This window comes from Meles meles, chromosome 21 (genome assembly GCF_922984935.1).
Source record: "Meles meles chromosome 21, mMelMel3.1 paternal haplotype, whole genome shotgun sequence".
In the NCBI taxonomy this organism is placed as follows: Eukaryota; Metazoa; Chordata; class Mammalia; order Carnivora; family Mustelidae; genus Meles; species Meles meles.
Genome location: NC_060086.1, coordinates 30,197,421 through 30,215,435, shown reverse-complemented (window position 1 = coordinate 30,215,435; position 18,015 = coordinate 30,197,421). Strand labels below are relative to the sequence as shown.

At 40.4% G+C, this 18,015-nt stretch overlaps 2 protein-coding genes across 4 annotated transcripts in view; both read right to left on the bottom strand.

Moving 5' to 3' along the window:
* Positions 1–376: 376 nt before the first annotated feature.
* Positions 377–8,920, bottom strand: ARL6IP1 (ADP ribosylation factor like GTPase 6 interacting protein 1). The gene is made up of 6 exons (XM_045993906.1): positions 8,766–8,920; positions 6,261–6,394; positions 5,663–5,782; positions 3,147–3,264; positions 2,500–2,584; positions 377–2,101 (listed from the first exon to the last, which is right to left on the bottom strand). The coding sequence occupies exons 1-6, from the start codon at positions 8,799–8,801 to the stop codon at positions 1,983–1,985; spliced, it is 612 nt and encodes a 203-aa protein (XP_045849862.1). The 5' UTR covers positions 8,802–8,920; the 3' UTR covers positions 377–1,982.
* A 2,640-nt stretch (positions 8,921–11,560) lies between these two features.
* The window catches only part of SMG1 (SMG1 nonsense mediated mRNA decay associated PI3K related kinase), a 105,460-nt gene continuing 99,005 nt past the window's right edge, over positions 11,561–18,015 (bottom strand). For all 3 annotated transcript variants that reach the window (XM_045993955.1, XM_045993956.1, XM_045993957.1), the window contains one exon: positions 11,561–16,063. In XM_045993955.1, coding sequence (XP_045849911.1) covers positions 15,986–16,063 — 78 coding nt within the window. In that variant the 3' untranslated portion in view covers positions 11,561–15,985. The remainder of the gene's footprint in view (positions 16,064–18,015) is intronic.

Genomic DNA, 18,015 nt, shown 5'->3' with positions numbered 1-18,015 from the left:
CCTGGGATCTCCACCTGAGCTGGAGGCAGAGGCTTTACCCCACTGAGCCATCCAGGCGCCCCTGGAGAGATAATCATGCCAGGCAGTCTCTAGCCTCCATTGCTCCCTGCCTGTTCTTCCTGCGTGGCCCCCTCACACTCCTCTTTAGTGATCACTTATTCATTGTTATCTCCTTTTCCATCTAGCATGGTGCCTGAATGTTTGCTGGAGGAATTAATTTTTACCATTTCTTTCATTTTGTTCTTAAAAGAGAACCGTGTAGGCCTGTAATGATCACCCAGGGTAGATCATTAACCAGATGCACAAATCCAATCATGTAAACAATGTAAACACCTTAATGGCTAAGGTATAAAAAAAAAAGTAAGACACACAAGGAGGGATTCCAGCTTTTTTTATTTTTCCCCTTTTACACAAAACAAAGTAGAAGAAATAATACAAGATTAAAACTGCAAAAGTAGTTAATTGGTAGATCACATATACACAAAAAAATCCAGAGAGCAAGATAGGCTTATCTACAGTGAGGAAACACATGTAAAAATTAAGGTAGTTTGTAGTTTTCATATGAAACATTAAAAACAAACAAATCAAACAAACGCTACAATGGGCGCTACTGTTTACAGCAGACTGAAGGGGAGCAAACACTTATTTAGGGACAGACACACCGCAAGGTCCAGCATCAGTGCAGTAACTTCACAAAACTATATCACAGCTAGTTAATCAGAGTTTAAGAACTGTTCCCAAATGTCACATTTTCGGCCCTCAGAGGTTCATTCCTACAGATTTTAGCTATTCTAAATTTCTAGCTACCGAGAGGGAGAATGATTCTAAGACATGTTCCAAGCAGTTACAAACTCTCTGCAGACCAGAGGCCACCTATCGTCACCAAAAGTCCGCTTTCCCCAGCAGCCCTTGCGTTCTTCAGAGAGAGAGATCAAGGAAGAAAGTCAGATACCAGTCCACCACCTCCTATGCCAATCTCTGGGGACCAAAGCAGCCAGCAATTACCTTCAAATGAGAATCTTGAGGCTTACCTTTAAAGGCTTAGTCTGGTCTTGAAAAATTAGTAGGCTAAGATTATTTTCTACTGAAGTAAGTCTTGACTAAGTACAGGAAGACTTCTGTCCTTTATTGGCTGGTGTTGGAGTGAAGGTCATAGACCTGAGTCTTAACCTATTACATACGTTAGCTTCAGTCAGCTGAAAATCTGAAATTAAAAATATGCTAAAAATCCTAAACACAAGTTTCCGGAAGCCTGCTGTTAAAAAGCTTCTAAGGATCTACTAACTTGAAGTCTAAGAGCAAGGAGAGACGAGCTCGAAGCCTATCCTGTTCCCCATTTGGGAGGAAAGAACAATGTTTCTTACAAATTACTAAGTTTTGCACAAGGCAGAAACCAACATATACTAGGGCATGGAATTGGTTTCATTTTATTCCAGAGGATTCTTCTTCTACAGTTTAGAAACAGCATGAGGAATGAATCTTAACTGGTCTCTTAATTGGAAGTGGTAAACTTGGTCTCTGTATTCATGAAGCCAGACAGTGTAAGCAGACTGTGGAAGCAGACAGTAGAACCAGCTTCCTGTAGCCACAGACCACTAGCCTATATCTAGCTAAAGCAAAGATCAACTGGAACAATTATCCAAAGTCACAGTTAACTGTACTAAAAGGTGAAGTTCACCACTATATTATTTTAAAGGAAGTTGCCTAAAAGTAAGAATTCAATTAACCTGGGTGAGAAAAATCAAAACAAGTACTCACGAATGAGTTGTCCATAAAAGGCCAACTGATGAGAAAGCATCTGCTACGCTTCACATGAAGACATTAAAGCCTTACTTGGCAAGTCTGAATTTCTACAAACTAAGGGCAGAACGAGGGTGAGCAAAGAGCTACTTCTGTAACATTTTAGTATCCAGACAGCGTAACAGAAACTGTTCCCAAGGACAATGTATATGCCATTCATTACACTGAATAAAGCAGATGCATTATTCGTTTTTCTTTTCTTTTTGTTTGAGAAGCTTATTTATCTCCCTTTTGGCCATTCCAATGTACTTCAAAATGATTCCATGCTGATTTAATCCAGGAAGCAACAGTAAGAACGTCACTTAAAAATAAACAGAATGAGGGAGACAGCAATTAATTTCTATAGATTATTAAATTTTATAGAAGGTAGTTTCCCAGACTATGAGGCACTCTAATGGGAGGAACCAATATAAAATCCATTTCTCTCACTGTATTTATCCCTGGGAACTTCTGCTATCACACCTCCAACCTCAGATAACACACACTGCTTGCTTTTACCTCTGGCATGTCACTTTCTACTTTGGTTATTATGTTCTGTCTTAACTTACTGTAGGACCACAAACTCCCAGAAAACAAGGACATGGGTTTTAGTCATCTCTCTATCCTCCCAGTTCCTCCATCTGTGCACATATTTGTGGACTAAGTTCCAATCAGACTTCAGTGGCCAGAATATGCCTATAGTTCTTCCTCGAGACTTACCTATCAGATAGGTGAGCAGCAGGTTGTGGACTTGCTGTCCCACCCAAGCAACCGCAGCAAGAGAAATGATCATGGTCATGAAGTACTAATAATGAAAACAACAAAAATGTATCAAATCCTAGAAAAAGACTAGGAAGCTTAACTGTAAAATGTTGTTTCAAAGGTTGGAAAATAATCCAGTATTTATTACCATTTTTCTTTAGATTTGGTATTTATATATTATATAAAATCCACAGAAAACTCCATTAGATCTACTTTATAGAATTTACATACATTCCCTCCTAGAATTACTATAATTCTCAGTATAAATTATATTACTTTTACAATTAATACTTCATATTGTGACCTTATGTGAAGCTAAGAGGTAAGAGAACAAATTCTTTTTATTTCAGTAAGTAAAAAGAAACAAAAATGTTGCTCTACTAGAGTACAAAATTAAATGCAAAACTTCCAATAATTCAGTCTAATTCATACAAACACTTACGAATGTACTGAAAGGAGTTAAACCAATGGAAAATGATAGATATCAAACGACTGACTATAAATATCAAACTATTAAAAAGCCCATCATTAGACTATAATGAAGTAAAAGTAGACCCAATATTAAAATTTTGCTTTACTGAAATCAGTCAAAACAAAAAAAGTACCATTTTAGGCTTTTCTTCCTTCAGTGTAAAGAGACGTTTCCACCAGCCCACAGTTCTACGTCGAGTCTTTACCAGATTGCTACAAATTTCATGGAATCTTTGCTGTTGCTCAGTGGTCCTACAAAAAAAATTTCCCCTTCACTATAAGCAAGTCTTTATAGTCAACAGAAATATATCATCCTCTCAAATTTAAAAAGCTATCTCCTAAAGTAAGTTTAAATAAAAAAACAATTCACATTATCTTATAATCATGAAAAAGTTTCCGTATCATTAAGACAGCTTGGCAAGCTCAGGAATAAGTTTTTACATAAAGATGTGTATGTACAAAGCAATGGTAATCCATACTTCTAAAACCACATTTGGTTAATTATAGTAACAAAGACTCAAGGCTACTAAGGGTCATGCAGAAATCGGTATTAATTTCTCTATGCCTGTATTATTTTTCAAATCCAAATGAATTCTGGGTTGTAGCCCATCAAGGTCTCACTGTTTTGAAGACGACGTGAAGATTCTACCACACAGCTGTATTTGAGTACTCGCCGCTAAGATAATAAGTCCTGCGTTCCAAGCATGATACCCTCAGCTGGGCTTCATACACTTGATGCCAAGGCAGCAACAAACAGCTCAAATCCAAATTCTTTGTAAATTTAGTCCCAGTGACGGAAAATATAAACAAAACAGCAGTAAAAATATAAAAAGATCCTCCAGGAAAGCCTTTTTTCATATTTTTCTGGATTCTGATTAAAAAAAAAAAAATTCACCCTTATACTGTCTTTGCTATACAGATACATTGGCTGCTGTCATGAAGTACAACTTACACTGTGGGGCGGGGGGTGGTGGTTAGGTTCCTTTTGCTCTTCTAGCTCTCGTCCCTGTAAAACTGCAGTGATAGATACAGCAGAAGGGTTCCTTATGAGCCCTGGAACTTCTTGTAAACAACCAGGCCTTATAAGCTGGCCATGGTCAAGGCTGAATTGTGGCTATGAACAGTGTTCTTCCTTCCTCATTAAGATCAAAAAATAAAACTGCTCTCTGAGCCACGTACTGATTACCATGAAACCACTACTGTTTATTTCTGAAAACTTCTCTCTAGGAGTTATGAATTAGCAGATCAGAATGTCATCTGACTAATAAAGTCAAGGTCAGGGGTTGATTTCCTTTAAGTTGCTACATTACATGGTTACAAAATTGCCCGAAAAACAGCAGTATAACACATTACTACATGTGAAAAACAAATCAAAGGGCATTTTCTAACTAATCCATTCTGCTAGAGTGAAAACATTTTTTAAAAAACATGCTTAATCATCCCATAACTTAAGAAAATTCACCTAAAATGCCCAAAATTGTTCTTAAAAATCCGTAAGACATGTATTTAACAGTATTATTTTATAATTTGCTATTATCAGGGGAACAAACAAACAAAACCTAAGGGTACATGTAGACTACTCATCAAATTAAAATAAACAACCAAGGGAGAAAAGCAACTAGGACAAAGAAAAAATCTACTCCAACATCTAGTTTTGTTCATTATTTTGATCAAAAGTGAGAAATGCAACATTGCAGAGGAAAGTTAAAATACTTTTATGAATCTGTTCTGAAGCACTTGCTATGCATTTAGCTAGCTACAACTACAATGCATCAACATCAACCTTAAACACAAGATCCATTTTTTTTTTTTTTAAGATTTTATTTATTCATGAGAGACAGAGAGAGGCAGAGGGAGAAGCAGGCTCCCCACTGAGCAGGGAGCCCAATACGGGACTCGATCCCAGGACCCCAGGATCATGACCCGAGCTGAAGGCAGATGCTTAACCAACTGAGCCACCCAGGCACCCACCACAAGATCCATCTTAAGAATCAAAATATTTCACAGCACTCAGAACAGTCCCTAACACAAAAGTAGACCTTCAATAAATAGCTGCTAAATAAATGGACAAAAATTTACATTACTGCTTTCATATTCATTCAAAAACAGCCTGCAAATTATACTATCTTAAATATCAAAGAAAATAAATGTAAAATGTAAACATGCTGTTTCTCTGGAAAGCTCATTACGAGTTCTGCAATATTTGATGAAACATTACCTCAAAAAACCTCACTTCAATAAAAATGTCTAGAAAGGAGGAAAAGGCGAAATTAATGGTAGAGTGCAAGGGTGCCTCAGTTAGGTACGCATCTGCCTTAAAGCTCAGGTCATGATCCCAGGATCCTACTCAGCAGGGAGTCTGCTTCTCCCTCTGCCCTCCCCCAACCCCACACTCCTGCTTGCACTCGCAAAAATAAATAAAATCTTCAGAATAAATAAATGCTGAACTATAAAAGAACTGTTAAGATGTAAGTACTGGAAATTCGTGATTTATAACTGAATCAGAAAAGAAATTCTTCATATAAAAGCAACAATCCTAACCCTAGGTATCCAATTGTTAGACAATTCTCTGCTTAATTACAGCATACCAATCACAGCCACCAGGCTCAGTAACTTTACAGAAACTAGACAAAACTATTATATGACCTACCATTTATTGGAGCCAAAAATTCTAGGAGCTAGAATGGGAACAAGGTAGTCAGCCAAGCACAAAAACATAACAAAACAGGAAACACCGGACAGAACAGATGGATCTAGATAGTAGATAGTCCTGTTTAAAAAAAAAAAAAAAAAAAATTTAATGAAGTTGAGAAAAACACAGTCATTTTTATCCTAGCTGAAGATGTTTATTCACTTAGTCTTTTGAGTCTCAAAGATGTTATCTGCCCTTTTTATTCTCAGTTTCTCACAAGTGGTTTTCTGGGAAGCTTCAGAAAGTGATGACATCATAGCTGCAATGGTTAATGTAAATATCAAGAGACAAAAGCTCCTTGCGGTCCTCAATACTTTTTAGGGGTGTAAAGGGTTCTAAGACCAAAAAGTATGAGCGCCACTGATTTTTTCAACTGCTCCAGGTTTACCTAAGTACTACAGATTCTGAAAACTAGGAGAACTGCTCTAAGAAAAGGCATTCTTTACAGATTACACATTACAAAAGATTTAAGGCACTTTCAAAAGTGGAGGCTGTGTATTACCTGAGCCCTTATTAATAACAAGCACAATCCACAGTAATTTAATAGCTCACTTACAGAAACACCAAAGAAACCACACCCATGATGGCAGGTGGAAACCAGGCTCTTTCCCATCTGAGGACTTTATCAGCCATCAGCATCACTTCTCCCCATCCCTGCAGCTGCTCTTCCAGACTTGCAGTCTCTGCAGCCTACGTAAGACCAACATGTAAAGTGATCATTTCCAACATTTCTGTGCTTCCCAGAGTTAAATTTTTTTAAGACACCAAGAACGTAAACCAGTCACTACCTTAGTTTCTAAATATTGTGCAATTTTGGTACCAAAGACAGAAATCAATTAAGGGGGGGGGGTGGGGGGGACACCCTAGCACTGAACCCCAACTGGGCTACTCTTCATACATAATGTAACAATCTTTATAGAGCCCCTCAAAGTGGGAATAATGAAATCTATTTAACAAAGAAAGTGACCTCAGAATGGGTAACTAGCTTCCTCAAAGTCATCACTACTAAGTAGCAGCACCCAAAATATAAAATTAGATCACTTCAGTTTGCTCGGTTTTCAGGTGGTTAGAATTGATCTGTTGTTCTGTCATTTCACTGATTCATACCCCTACTTCTACATCCATTAAAAAAGCCTCTCCCCGAACAGCATTCAATTTTTAAAATAGCTTTGTGTAATGGAATCATTTAGATGCTGGCATCGTTTGCACAATTAAGTAAAACTACTTTCTCCAAATTACATGAGGTATCTTAAGCTCAATGTATCTCCTCAATACAATGAATGCTTCTTACACTTATCAAGACATTGGTTAGACTTCAAATTTCTCTGCAAATCTGACAATCTGCTGAAAGGAGACTTCTAGAATGAGCCAATGTGGCAAAAAGCCCCTGAACTGACTTTGGTACCAGGAAAAGAACTGAAAGAAACCCACCTGCCCTTATAAATGTTACCACTGGGAAATAAACAAAAGACAGAGGACAGTGCAGCCTCCTCTCAATAAAGATGCCATCTATCTGTGCCGCACTGATCACTTGGGTGACTTCAACATTTCTGACTTTATAGATCGTGCTTGATATAGTTAAACATGGGACTACTATGGGCCAGAAACTACGTATTTTATATACTTATTCTTTAATTAATCTTCCCAGTAAGCTAAAAGTACTGTTAATGAAGTAACAGATAGAGAGAGGTTAACAGATCTGAACCCAGGAAATCCAAAGCCAAAGGCCTTGTTCTCCTTAAAGTTACACTGCTCTCCTGGAAAGAGCAGTTGAACTCCAGGCCAGGATCTGTCATTTCAAAAAACTGTTGTGAATTTGGGCAATTTCTTTGTGCCTCAATCAATCCTCTTAACTGGAACCTGTCGGGGGCAAACCTTGCTAACTATAGAGAAGTCTGTGTGTGTGTGTGTTTAAAGGAACAGGTCACGCATTTTGAAAATCTCGCACAATCAAAACTGCCCTGCAAAGTCACTTAAGTCGCTAGCATCTGGAATATCAAATATGCTATCTGGAATAGCATCTTGGAATATCAAACGTCAAAGATTAAATTCTTTGATTCCTCTATTTACTGTGACAACGGACAAAAGGATTTCTCTCGATTTTGCCTGGATCGTGTAGTGAGGTTCAATCTGTCCGCCTGTGATACGTCACTGCAGTTCCTTCAGACCCCTGCTTTTTTTTTTTTTTTAAGATTTTATTTATTTATTTATTTGACAGAGAGGGAGAGAGATCACAAGCAGGCAGAGAGGCAGGCAGAGAGGCAGGCAGAGAGAGAGGAGGAAGCAGGCTCCCCGCGGAGCAGAGAGCCCGATGCGGGGCTCGATCCCACGACCCTGAGATCAAGACCTGAGCCGAAGGCAGCGGCTTAATCCACTGAGCCACCCAGGCGCCCCTCCTTCAGACCCCTGCTTATTCTAAAGTGATCCTGTATGTCACACACACACACACACACACACACACACACACACACACACCCCACCCTCCCTTACAAGCGCCAGACAAACACAAAGTCCTCCCATTGGCCCTCCTGCAGGACCCTAGTCCCAGTTCCTGCGGTGAGCTCAGAGCTGCCCTGCGGTGTAATCCGTGCCAGCTGTAATAAATTCTCGGCAGCAGCCCTTTGACCCTCCACGCTGCCCAAGTACTGGGGAAAAAGAACGAAGGGACAGCCTGGTTGAAATCAAAGAGGGGAAACCCGGATACGACAGGGGGCCCGGGGCTCGAAAGCGCTCGATAGGCGGCCCCTCGCGGCCCTGTGCCCCAGGCTTCACCCCAGGCTTATCGCAGGCCCCCTTCTCCATTTCCTCTTCATCCCCTATTCGTGGTGCCAGATCACGCGCCCTCCTCACCCCGTCTTGTACCTTCCCCAGGGGATGTAAGGGGTCGACACGTCTCGTGACCGCCGCGCCGCACCTACCCAAGAGGCTCAAGGGGCAGGCGTCGCCACCCCAACCGGCAGGGAGGGCCGGGCCCACCAAGGGTGAGGGGAACGAGGCCGCAAGCGCCGCCAGGCCAAGCCCACCCAAGCAAGAGGCCCTGCTTGGTTCCCTCACGACTCACCAGCAGGTTGGTGCTGCGATTATCTCCCTCCGCCATCGTCCCTGAGGTGTTTCCTTTGTGGGCGCAAGCCGCCCCCCAAAACAAACCTCCCAGCGGCACCCACACAGCTACCCTGCCGCGAGGGTACGCCCCGCAGGCCGCTAATATAGGCCAGCCGCCTTTCCCGACAGTCTCCGCGAAGCCCGCTCCTCATTGGGTGGGTTGAACTCAAGTTTCGACCAACCGCTGCCCAGCGCATGGCTTGAAATCCAGGTCAAAGGAAACCGAGGCGGCGCAGGGCGAGGGAGCGGAGACAAGGGAGGACCAACCAAAGCCCAAAAGCTGTGTGACGCCCCGCCCAGTCTTTCGGAAGCGGTTGAACGGTCGCTGCCGGTCCGCCCTCTTTCCCAGCGCGCTTTGGTCCGTCCGCGGTGTCATCAGTGGAGGCCGCCATGGTACTCATGGAACTCTTCTGAGGGAGTTCAAAGTAGCTAAGATGACTGGAAGAAACTGGACACGCATTATCCGGCGGAGAGCAGAGATGGGCGCGTGACACTGACCTCGCTGTGATCAAAGGGCCCGGTGCCCGTCGCTCTCGCTGCGCCCCCCTGCGGCCGTTTCGCCTAACCCCTGCTCTGGCCGACCTGGCCCGGCTCCTGGGCACTTAAGCCCAAGCTTGAGACGCTGGACACTCGTGCCCACCCCATGAGGTTCTGAGGACGAGTTGAAAGAGCTGTTTCTGTAAATTGTCGGCAGTTTGCCCCAGCTAACCATTAAGAGTAAGGTCTTAGCTAGATTGGGGGGGGGAGGGGAGGGGACGGGAGAACCTGGGCATAGTTCTTCAACTTGGGGAAAGTTCGCTTATTTATGTGGGTCTTCAGGGAAGTCTTTTCTGGGACAGGGCGTTTCTGTTACTTACGAAACGACGAGCTCCTCCATAAAGGGTCTGGTTTTGACAAACACTGGAGGTCTTGCTAAGGAAAGATGTAAACCCACTCTTTATGCAGTGGAATTCGTCAGCAATTTAGAACTAGAACTACTAGATAATATTAAGATGAATTACTTACACGTCTTTTCTCTGCAAAATTTCAAAATGCATTAAGTGCTTTGATTTTCATATACACGAACAAAACCACGCCAAATGTTGACCTGGTCAGAGGTGCAGGAAAACGTACCATGGCTTTTACTTCTCAGCCTTTTTTTCTTTTTTATAATCACCTGTATTATGCCACAAATTTACATTTATTTTAAAAGAATTCCTTAAATAACTACCCAGATTCTTAACAGTTCAGGGTAAGGCATAAAGAAATGTGAGAGGACACAGCTACCCCTAAGAAAGCCATTGGGGGGGCACCTGGGTGGCTCAGTGGGTTAAAGCCTCTGCCTTCGGCTCAGGTCGTGATCCCAGGGTCCTGGGATCGAGCACCACATCGGGCTCTCTGCTCCACAGGGAGCCTGCTTCCTCCTCTCTGCCTAGTTGTGATTTCTCTCTGTCAAATAAATAAATAAATAAATAAATAAATAAATAAATAAATAGCAAGCCATTGGGGATAGGAGCAGTGTGAATTTCATGGAAGGGTGTGAAATTTACCATGGATCTTTGGGGGGCGGGCGTCTGGATGGGGGTAGAAACACTCAAGAGGGGAAAGAAGGCCTTTGCGAAGGAAGGGGACTCTTCAATGATGTGCCACTTTGGGGGGAAAATAAGTTTCTGTAGGTAAGATGCAGCCAGTTGAAACAGAGATCCCATTTGGGGAGATTTTTAAAGCTATTAAGTTTGAGGAGCAGGCCCTCTTGTCCCTCTTCAAAAGAAAATTAAAAGTTCCCAGTCAGCAGCCACATAGTGAGTATATTAAGCACCCGGTACAAAAATCTTGTTATAGACCCAAGAGTATCTCCTTCCAAAGCCAAAGAATTTTTACGATTTAAAAATGACATCTCTAATTTGGGAAAACAGTCTCTGCTACAAAATGCTGCTGGTTCACCCAAGTTCCCTATATACTACTTAAGACCTCAACACCAGCTTGTGAAATTGAGGTAGGTGAAAAAAAGGGAAACAACTCAAGCAGCACAGTCTCCCCACTCCCCAATATTTTTCTTACTCAAGGAAAGTGCTCCCAGATCTATTTGCAACTTCACAGTCCAGGAGCACCTGTACAAGGTCTGTCAACTTCCAATTGGTTTAATTATTTAAAAAAATACCTACCCTTAGTGCTTTCTTTTGAGCTTTGTTTTTCAACTACAAAAACAGGATGTGATCTTTTGAAAGGTGCCCCATGACGACACAGTTAACACAAATCCTCTTATAATCTAGCAACAACAAAGTGCAATCTGATTTCCTGATATTTAAAACAAGCCAGACATTTTAATTCTATTTTCCTTCAGAGCTTTCAAACCCAAGGGGAATACACACACCAGTAAAGTCCTGTGGTTTGTTTTCAAATACTAATAAAGTTAAGCTTAACAAATTACACACAATACTAGAACTTACCCATAGAAGTAAAATTTTCACTGCTGCTCAAAAATACTATACTACTTTGAAGATTTACAAAAAAGAAAAAAAATTACTTTGAGGGGTGCCTGGCTGCCTCAAGTTGGCCAAGCATTTGACTCTTGATGTCAGGGTTGTGGTTTAAGTCCCATATTGGGTGTAAAGATAAAAATAAATTCTTAGAAAAATGAGAACTAAGCTTTACAAAAATTTTTGGAACTATTAATACTTAAAAAAACCAAAAACCCAAAAACTCTACCCGTATTCCAAAAGCAAGTTTTCTGGAACCAATACTACTTCAACCAATAAATTCAGAGCTTAAATGCTATGTCTTATTTGAAGACTTTATTTTCTGAAAAATGTATTTCATACAATCTTTGCTGTGTTAATGCAAATATGCACAAAGTAGGCATGTATTTTTGTTTTCCAAAAGATGCATTATGAACATTTTCAGGAAGCTGGTGTGATTTATTCAACTTTTAATCTTAAATACAATCACAAAATTATATCCATCGGGAGGCATTACAACCTTTTGTACAGAGATGCCACTTTATTTATACAATGTTAGTAGGACAAGGAAGATTCAGTTCAACTCAATTTGCTCTTATAATGGTAAATCAACAAGTGAAGTATGATACTGCCACTGACATTACAGGTGGAAATATAAGAGAAATTTAAACCAGAAAAAAAACAGACAAAAGAACTTTAGATAGGAGCTGAAACTTGGACTGCCAGGAAAAGAACAAAATCAGCCTGTTTTGAAAGAAAAACATTCTACGAGCCTGCATTTCGCAACATGCAATTCCTTGAGTTTGCTATCTTCAAAAAAAAAAAAAAAAAATCAAACTAATTGTATGACAGTTTTACATTAGCACAACAAATAGCTTTCCCCTAGTAAGCCCAAATTCCCATAGAAAACAAGGGACTTCAAGGGGTTCCCATTGTACAACTAACCCCTGAATCTTTAAAGTTTCTCAGAGTTCACTGCCCTTTTGTAAAAAAGGGATGGTGACACTGTTACCCAGGCCTAAAAAGCAGGAAAAGTGCAACAAATCCTTAGAGGTTCATAATACAGTAGATTTCCCCTTCTGCAATGTTTGGAAAAATTTGTAACGCTAGTTTCCTCCACTGAAGGAATGTTCCTAATATAATCCATATATTGAAACAAAATCTACCTTCTTTAAGTGACCCTTACATTACTAGAAGTTTGCCTCTCTGATTTAAGGAGGCAGACTTATAGCTCTAAATTACTGACATTTTACAAGCCCAAGATAGAGAATGGAAGGTCACTGGTTTTCACATCTAATTCTGTCTAAAACAAAGGTGCGTGTGCTAAGAGTAAAGCAGTCACTGATTTTTGATGTGTATGAACAGGACTAACAGGCTAATTGTAGGTGCTTCCTTTAATACGAAAAGAAGAGAAAAGAAGAACCAGCTCCTTTGATTTTAGTACTGCCAAAACAGGTAAGCCCCCAGAGTAATTACAAATATGTGGAGGATAATAGGCCAGGAAGACTTTTCAATTTAAAGTACTGCCTATAATACCCCAGATTTAAAAGGACCTAAGATTGCACATCAACTCTAATATTTGGCTGTACTTGCATTGCCCTGCTCGGCATTTTTTAATGGCTCTTTCCTTAAATTTCACACATCAGAACAACCACAAACAAAAACAATGCAGATAATACCAAATATAGACAATATTAAGAAAACTACATACTAAGCTTAGGTAATAGTGGCAAGTGTTAAGGGCAGAAGTGATGAAAGTTTTTCTTTGTGACACAAACCCTCACCCTGAACCTGGGGTTTGGGCTCTAAAAAAACAATGTAGGGAAGTAGATCAAGAGCTTGATTATCAATTCACACACAGAAATCTCACACAGCTCAGAACTCACAAGCGCCAGACACAAAAGAATGTTCATAATCATCTAGCAAACTATGTTAACAACTCATGACCAGAAAGAACGAGATCCTGCAAGACACACCAAAGAAAAACGAAGAAATACACACAGCTCCATAAACCAACTAAGCCTCCACAGCTTTGTAGAGATACCAAGTAAAATTCAAGCAATGTTAGAAAATCAAAGACAACAAAACACTTAAGATAAACTTCAATTTCCAAGGGTACTCTGAATTGAAGAGGTTGTAGGTTATTCTATACCCCCTGAATCTTAGAGAGAGAGAGAGAGAGAGAAGAGAGAAAAGAGCAGATCCCTGGTTTTCCACAGGTGTTTTATATCAAAAATGTATGACTAACGAAAACACTCCAAACTTTATTTTACAAGATAATACCCCAAATATAGCCCTGTCTTCTCAATCTGCTCTATCACCAGGGCTGAATTTCACCAGTGATTACATCTGTGGAGTTTGCTTATAACTGTTCAAAAAGCCAAGGCTGCTCAGCAGAATGACTTCCCAGAGGAAGCCAGAGCTGCACGGACTGGGGTCTCACTGTCCAGAGTGCAGTAAAGAGCAAGCTTTCAAGTCCTCAGTTATGTCTGCCCCACAACCAAACATGTACATGCCACACTGTTCTCTGAGGGACCATTCTGAAATAAAAGTGATGAATAATTTACCAGAGGCACAGGTTTTTGATATAAAGCTGTTTTGTTTTTGCTCGGATAAGGTGCCAGATACCTCTGAGGCCTGAAATTCACAGGCAATAAAATTCACCTATTACATTTATCTTCTTTACCAAAGAAAAAGCAATCTCTGAATACTACCTGTAGGGACAAACTAGTGTGAACTTGTTTTATCACTGTGATAAAAGTTTCTTCCTCCGACAAAGATGTTGCTGAAAAAGACTTTACTTTTGAGAGAGCAGAGGTAATCAAGTGGTAAGTGCAGTAGCTCCCACACAGCCTCTAGGAAATAAAGCAGCGTGCATAACACAATATGGCATTGTTATTCCAGATAGGTTGTTTTGATTGTGAAAATAAGGTTCAGATGAATGAAGAAAATAAAATTTGATGCACTAGGTTCCTTAACTTGCTATTAGACACCTGGGTATTTGAAAATACCACCATTCTGGCAATACTTTCCCAAGTATTAGAAAAGCACTGAGATGCATTCTCTCATGGGTATGTTAAGATTATAGATTAATGTGGCAATCAGAATACAGAAAAGGCCAGAGCTATGTGGAATCTTTCCTTAATACCCTTTAAGTTTGTCTGTGAAGATTGGCAACCAGAAATGATCACAGTCCTAACCTCTAAAATGCAGGAAAAAGGTACTCAAAGAATCAAGATTTTGTGTTCTACTTTGTGTTGATACGTGATTTTACAAATCCTATTCTAGTCTGGATTTTTTATTTTGGGTCAACAATTCAGTTTACAGTACTGAAGTGTAATACTAAATTTAAGGAAAACCTTGATCATGAATTCACAGCAACTATTAAAATTGTGCAAAAAGTAAAGTACTTCACAGACTAAAAACTGAACTTAAGAAAAGATGGTGGTGGTTCTCATTTTTGCTGATGTTTCATGTACATGTCCTAAAATGCCGGGTAAACCAAAGCACTTTTAATTTACACAGTGTAAATTAAAAGTATCAAATGAGAAAACAATTAAAAAACATCTCACTCTACCTCCACCAGAACATCACTTTATTGTTAATCTCTCATCAACAATGTAAAACTCTAATAGCACTCTATCCTGGTTTTAAAAAGGTAAAAGATTACATTGGATTAGCTACTTTCTATGAAAGAAACTACAGCAATCGCAGAAGAGGGAAAATTTGAATGACCTCCCAAAAATGCACACTATAAGCAAAGGGGAGACATTAAATCAAATGTGTGTTAGATTCATTACTTTTGAATGCACAGTGACAATTCTGGAAACTGTACATGATAGAATCACAGAAATGACTTAAATAACCAGAATTATATTTTGTATGTGATCATCACACCTTTAAACAATCCTTGAATTTTCCATGTTACCAGTTGTTCTGGAGAAATTTCTGTTTGTCACTCCAAATATAAGTTGTTAAGTTAACAACATCGAGATGGAGGCATATGAAATATAAGGATTGAAATAAAAGTAAATTGAAAGATGGCTAATCTACTAGATCAGGTAAAAGGGGAATGGGTAGATGGTGTGGGATTGGGGAGGAGGACGATGGGTAGTTTTTTTTTTCCCTTCATTTCAGAAGTAAGTTCTTCCAATGTAGTGTGTCTGTTACATAGCTCTCCATTTCCAGTCCATTTCTGAAATTCTTATCGCATAGCCTTTTTGTACCTACTGGTCAACCCAACCAGTACTGTTGCCAAGCAACAAGTGTTACACGAGAATCTGAATGCATCAAATCTTCCTTGGCTGTGATTTCTTCGCGGCCCCAGTTTTCTCTGTTTCTGAGCGGGGTTTGTTTTTTCCTGGATTGTACACACAGGGTCAGGTGGAATGGAGTTCCAAATCACTCTGTGCTCCGCAGCATCCCGATTTCTTTCTGCAGCTAACCTCCTGACACGTTTGCAGCTGTTCTGTGGCAGAAAGACAATCTCCATGTTCAGGCGGTGAGCTTTCTTTCTTTCACCCTTGACCCTGGGGTTGCAGGCCATGGTGTTGGGCGTATCCCTGAGTGCAGCTGTCCTGCAGGATTCACTTCCTAGCGCACCGAGATTTCCTAGGGTTCCTCAGAGTAAGCCCCCAGTTGCATCACCACCGACTGTGGTGTGGCTTTGGATGCCTGAGGCTGAGTTGATTCTGGTGGATGTCTGACCTCGCTTAACCAGACTCATCTACTGTCTCACCATTCATACCCAGGCTGTCCAACCTTCATACAGCTGAGCCAAGTTATCTAGATTAGTTGCTTCCTTAATGACATAGTCAACCTGTAAAAGTAGGCAGGAGAATATTTTAAACCACTTAGACCTTTAAAGAACATATATGAGTTCTAGGAGTTGTTTAAGATTAAGTTTCTATTCACCCAGACTACCCAAAGGATGTGTAGTTTTATGGTAGAAATGTTAAGTAACCTGAGCTTCCCTCATAATTCCACAGAATTATGTACAAGATGTGTGTCTTGGAAAAGTTACAACCCCTTTGAGCTTTATAAATCCTTAGATGAAGACAGAGCCCCCACTGACCCCACAGGTGCTCTTGGGGTTAAACACATGGAGTCACTAAGTAAATGCTTAAGCAGTATAAAAAGAAGTGCATGGCAGATTCTGAAATACAGTTAGGTGCTCGACAAATGTTTATTGATTCTGACTCAGCTAAATTTTCTTTTATAGTAAAAGATACAATCATCTCTACATCCAAAGATTCCAGAGGGCGCAAATGTATGCTAAATGCTCCATATACAGCTGCTGAATGATGACTTATACCAAAGTTGTGCACCAAGATCTCTATACTTACTCCACTCCTGTTCTCCTTCATATAAAATTTAATGACTGAAACAGTAATAAGCACCATAGCCAAGCATCCTTCAAACAAAGAGACGGACAGCCAAAGACAGACAGTCATGGAGTGCCTGCCTGATGGCTCAGTTGATTAAGAATCTGCCTTTGGGGGCGCCTGGGTGGCTCAGTGGATTAAGCCGCTGCCTTTGGCTCGGGTCATGATCTCAGGGTCCTGGGATCGAGCCCTTCATCGGGCTCTCTGCTCCGCGGGGAGCCTGCTTCCTCCTCTCTCTCTGCCTACTTGTGATCTCTCTCTCTGTCAAATAAATAAATAAAATCTTAAAAAAAAAAAAAAAAAAAAAAAGAATCTGCCTTTGGCTCAGGTCATGATGCCATCATCCTGGGATGGAGCCCTGTGTCCTGCTCAGCAGGGAGTCTGCTTCTCCCTCTCCATGTACCCCTCCCCTGGTTCATGTAAGCTCTCTCTTTCAAATAAATAGAATCTTAAAAAAAAGGGGGGGTGTGCCTGGGTGGCTCAGTGGGTTAGGCCTCTGCCTTCGGCTCTCTACTCGGCGGGGAGCCTGCTTCCCCTCTCTCTCTACCTGGCTCTCTGCCTACTTGTGATCTCTCTCTGTCAAATAAACAAATGCAGTCTTAAAAAAAAAAAAAAAAAATAGATGGGACTATCCTGAAAGTACACAAGCCATTAACCTACCTGAAAACAAAGATACCCCTGAGTCATTATTACCAGTGTGTTTTGTTTTGTGTGTCCTCCCCCCCGCCCCCCAAACCTGACAATTTCTAAGGAAATTAATTTTTGACCAGGAGGAATTTACTTTCAGGTCCTACAGAGCAATGTAACAACCATTTAAAATATAAAAAGGACCTTTTCTTGCTGATGTTAAAACTGAATTGTAGATGTCAAAACATTAGAAAATAAGATATTCAGTCTCAAATTTTTACCCCATAGAAGAAAAGGTACATCAGTAAAGGAGAATTCAGGGAAATATTACCCTTGACCAAAGGACCTAACTTAGTAACACAAAAGATGGCACACACAAAGACACATCACTGACATAGTATCCCTGCCGAAGATGTTGATTCTGAATCTAATTATAAAGAAAATATCAGACAAATACACAGCCAGCCACATTCTACACAATGACTGGTCTGAAAACATCAAAAAGGTCCATGTCATAAAAGGAAAAAAAGAGAAAATGCTCAGGAACTGTTCAGACATTAAAGACAAGTAAAAGTAGAACAAGCATATATGAAATGCAAGATGAGCCTTGACTAGATCTTGTTGTGGAGGCGGGGTGGCAGGGGGTTAAAAAGAGAAGGGCTAAGCAATAAAGGCCAGTTTGGGATAACTGGAGAAATCCGAATGCGGACTGCATGTGAGGAGGTAACAGTGAATGTTTTTGTTTTTGTTTTTTTTAAAG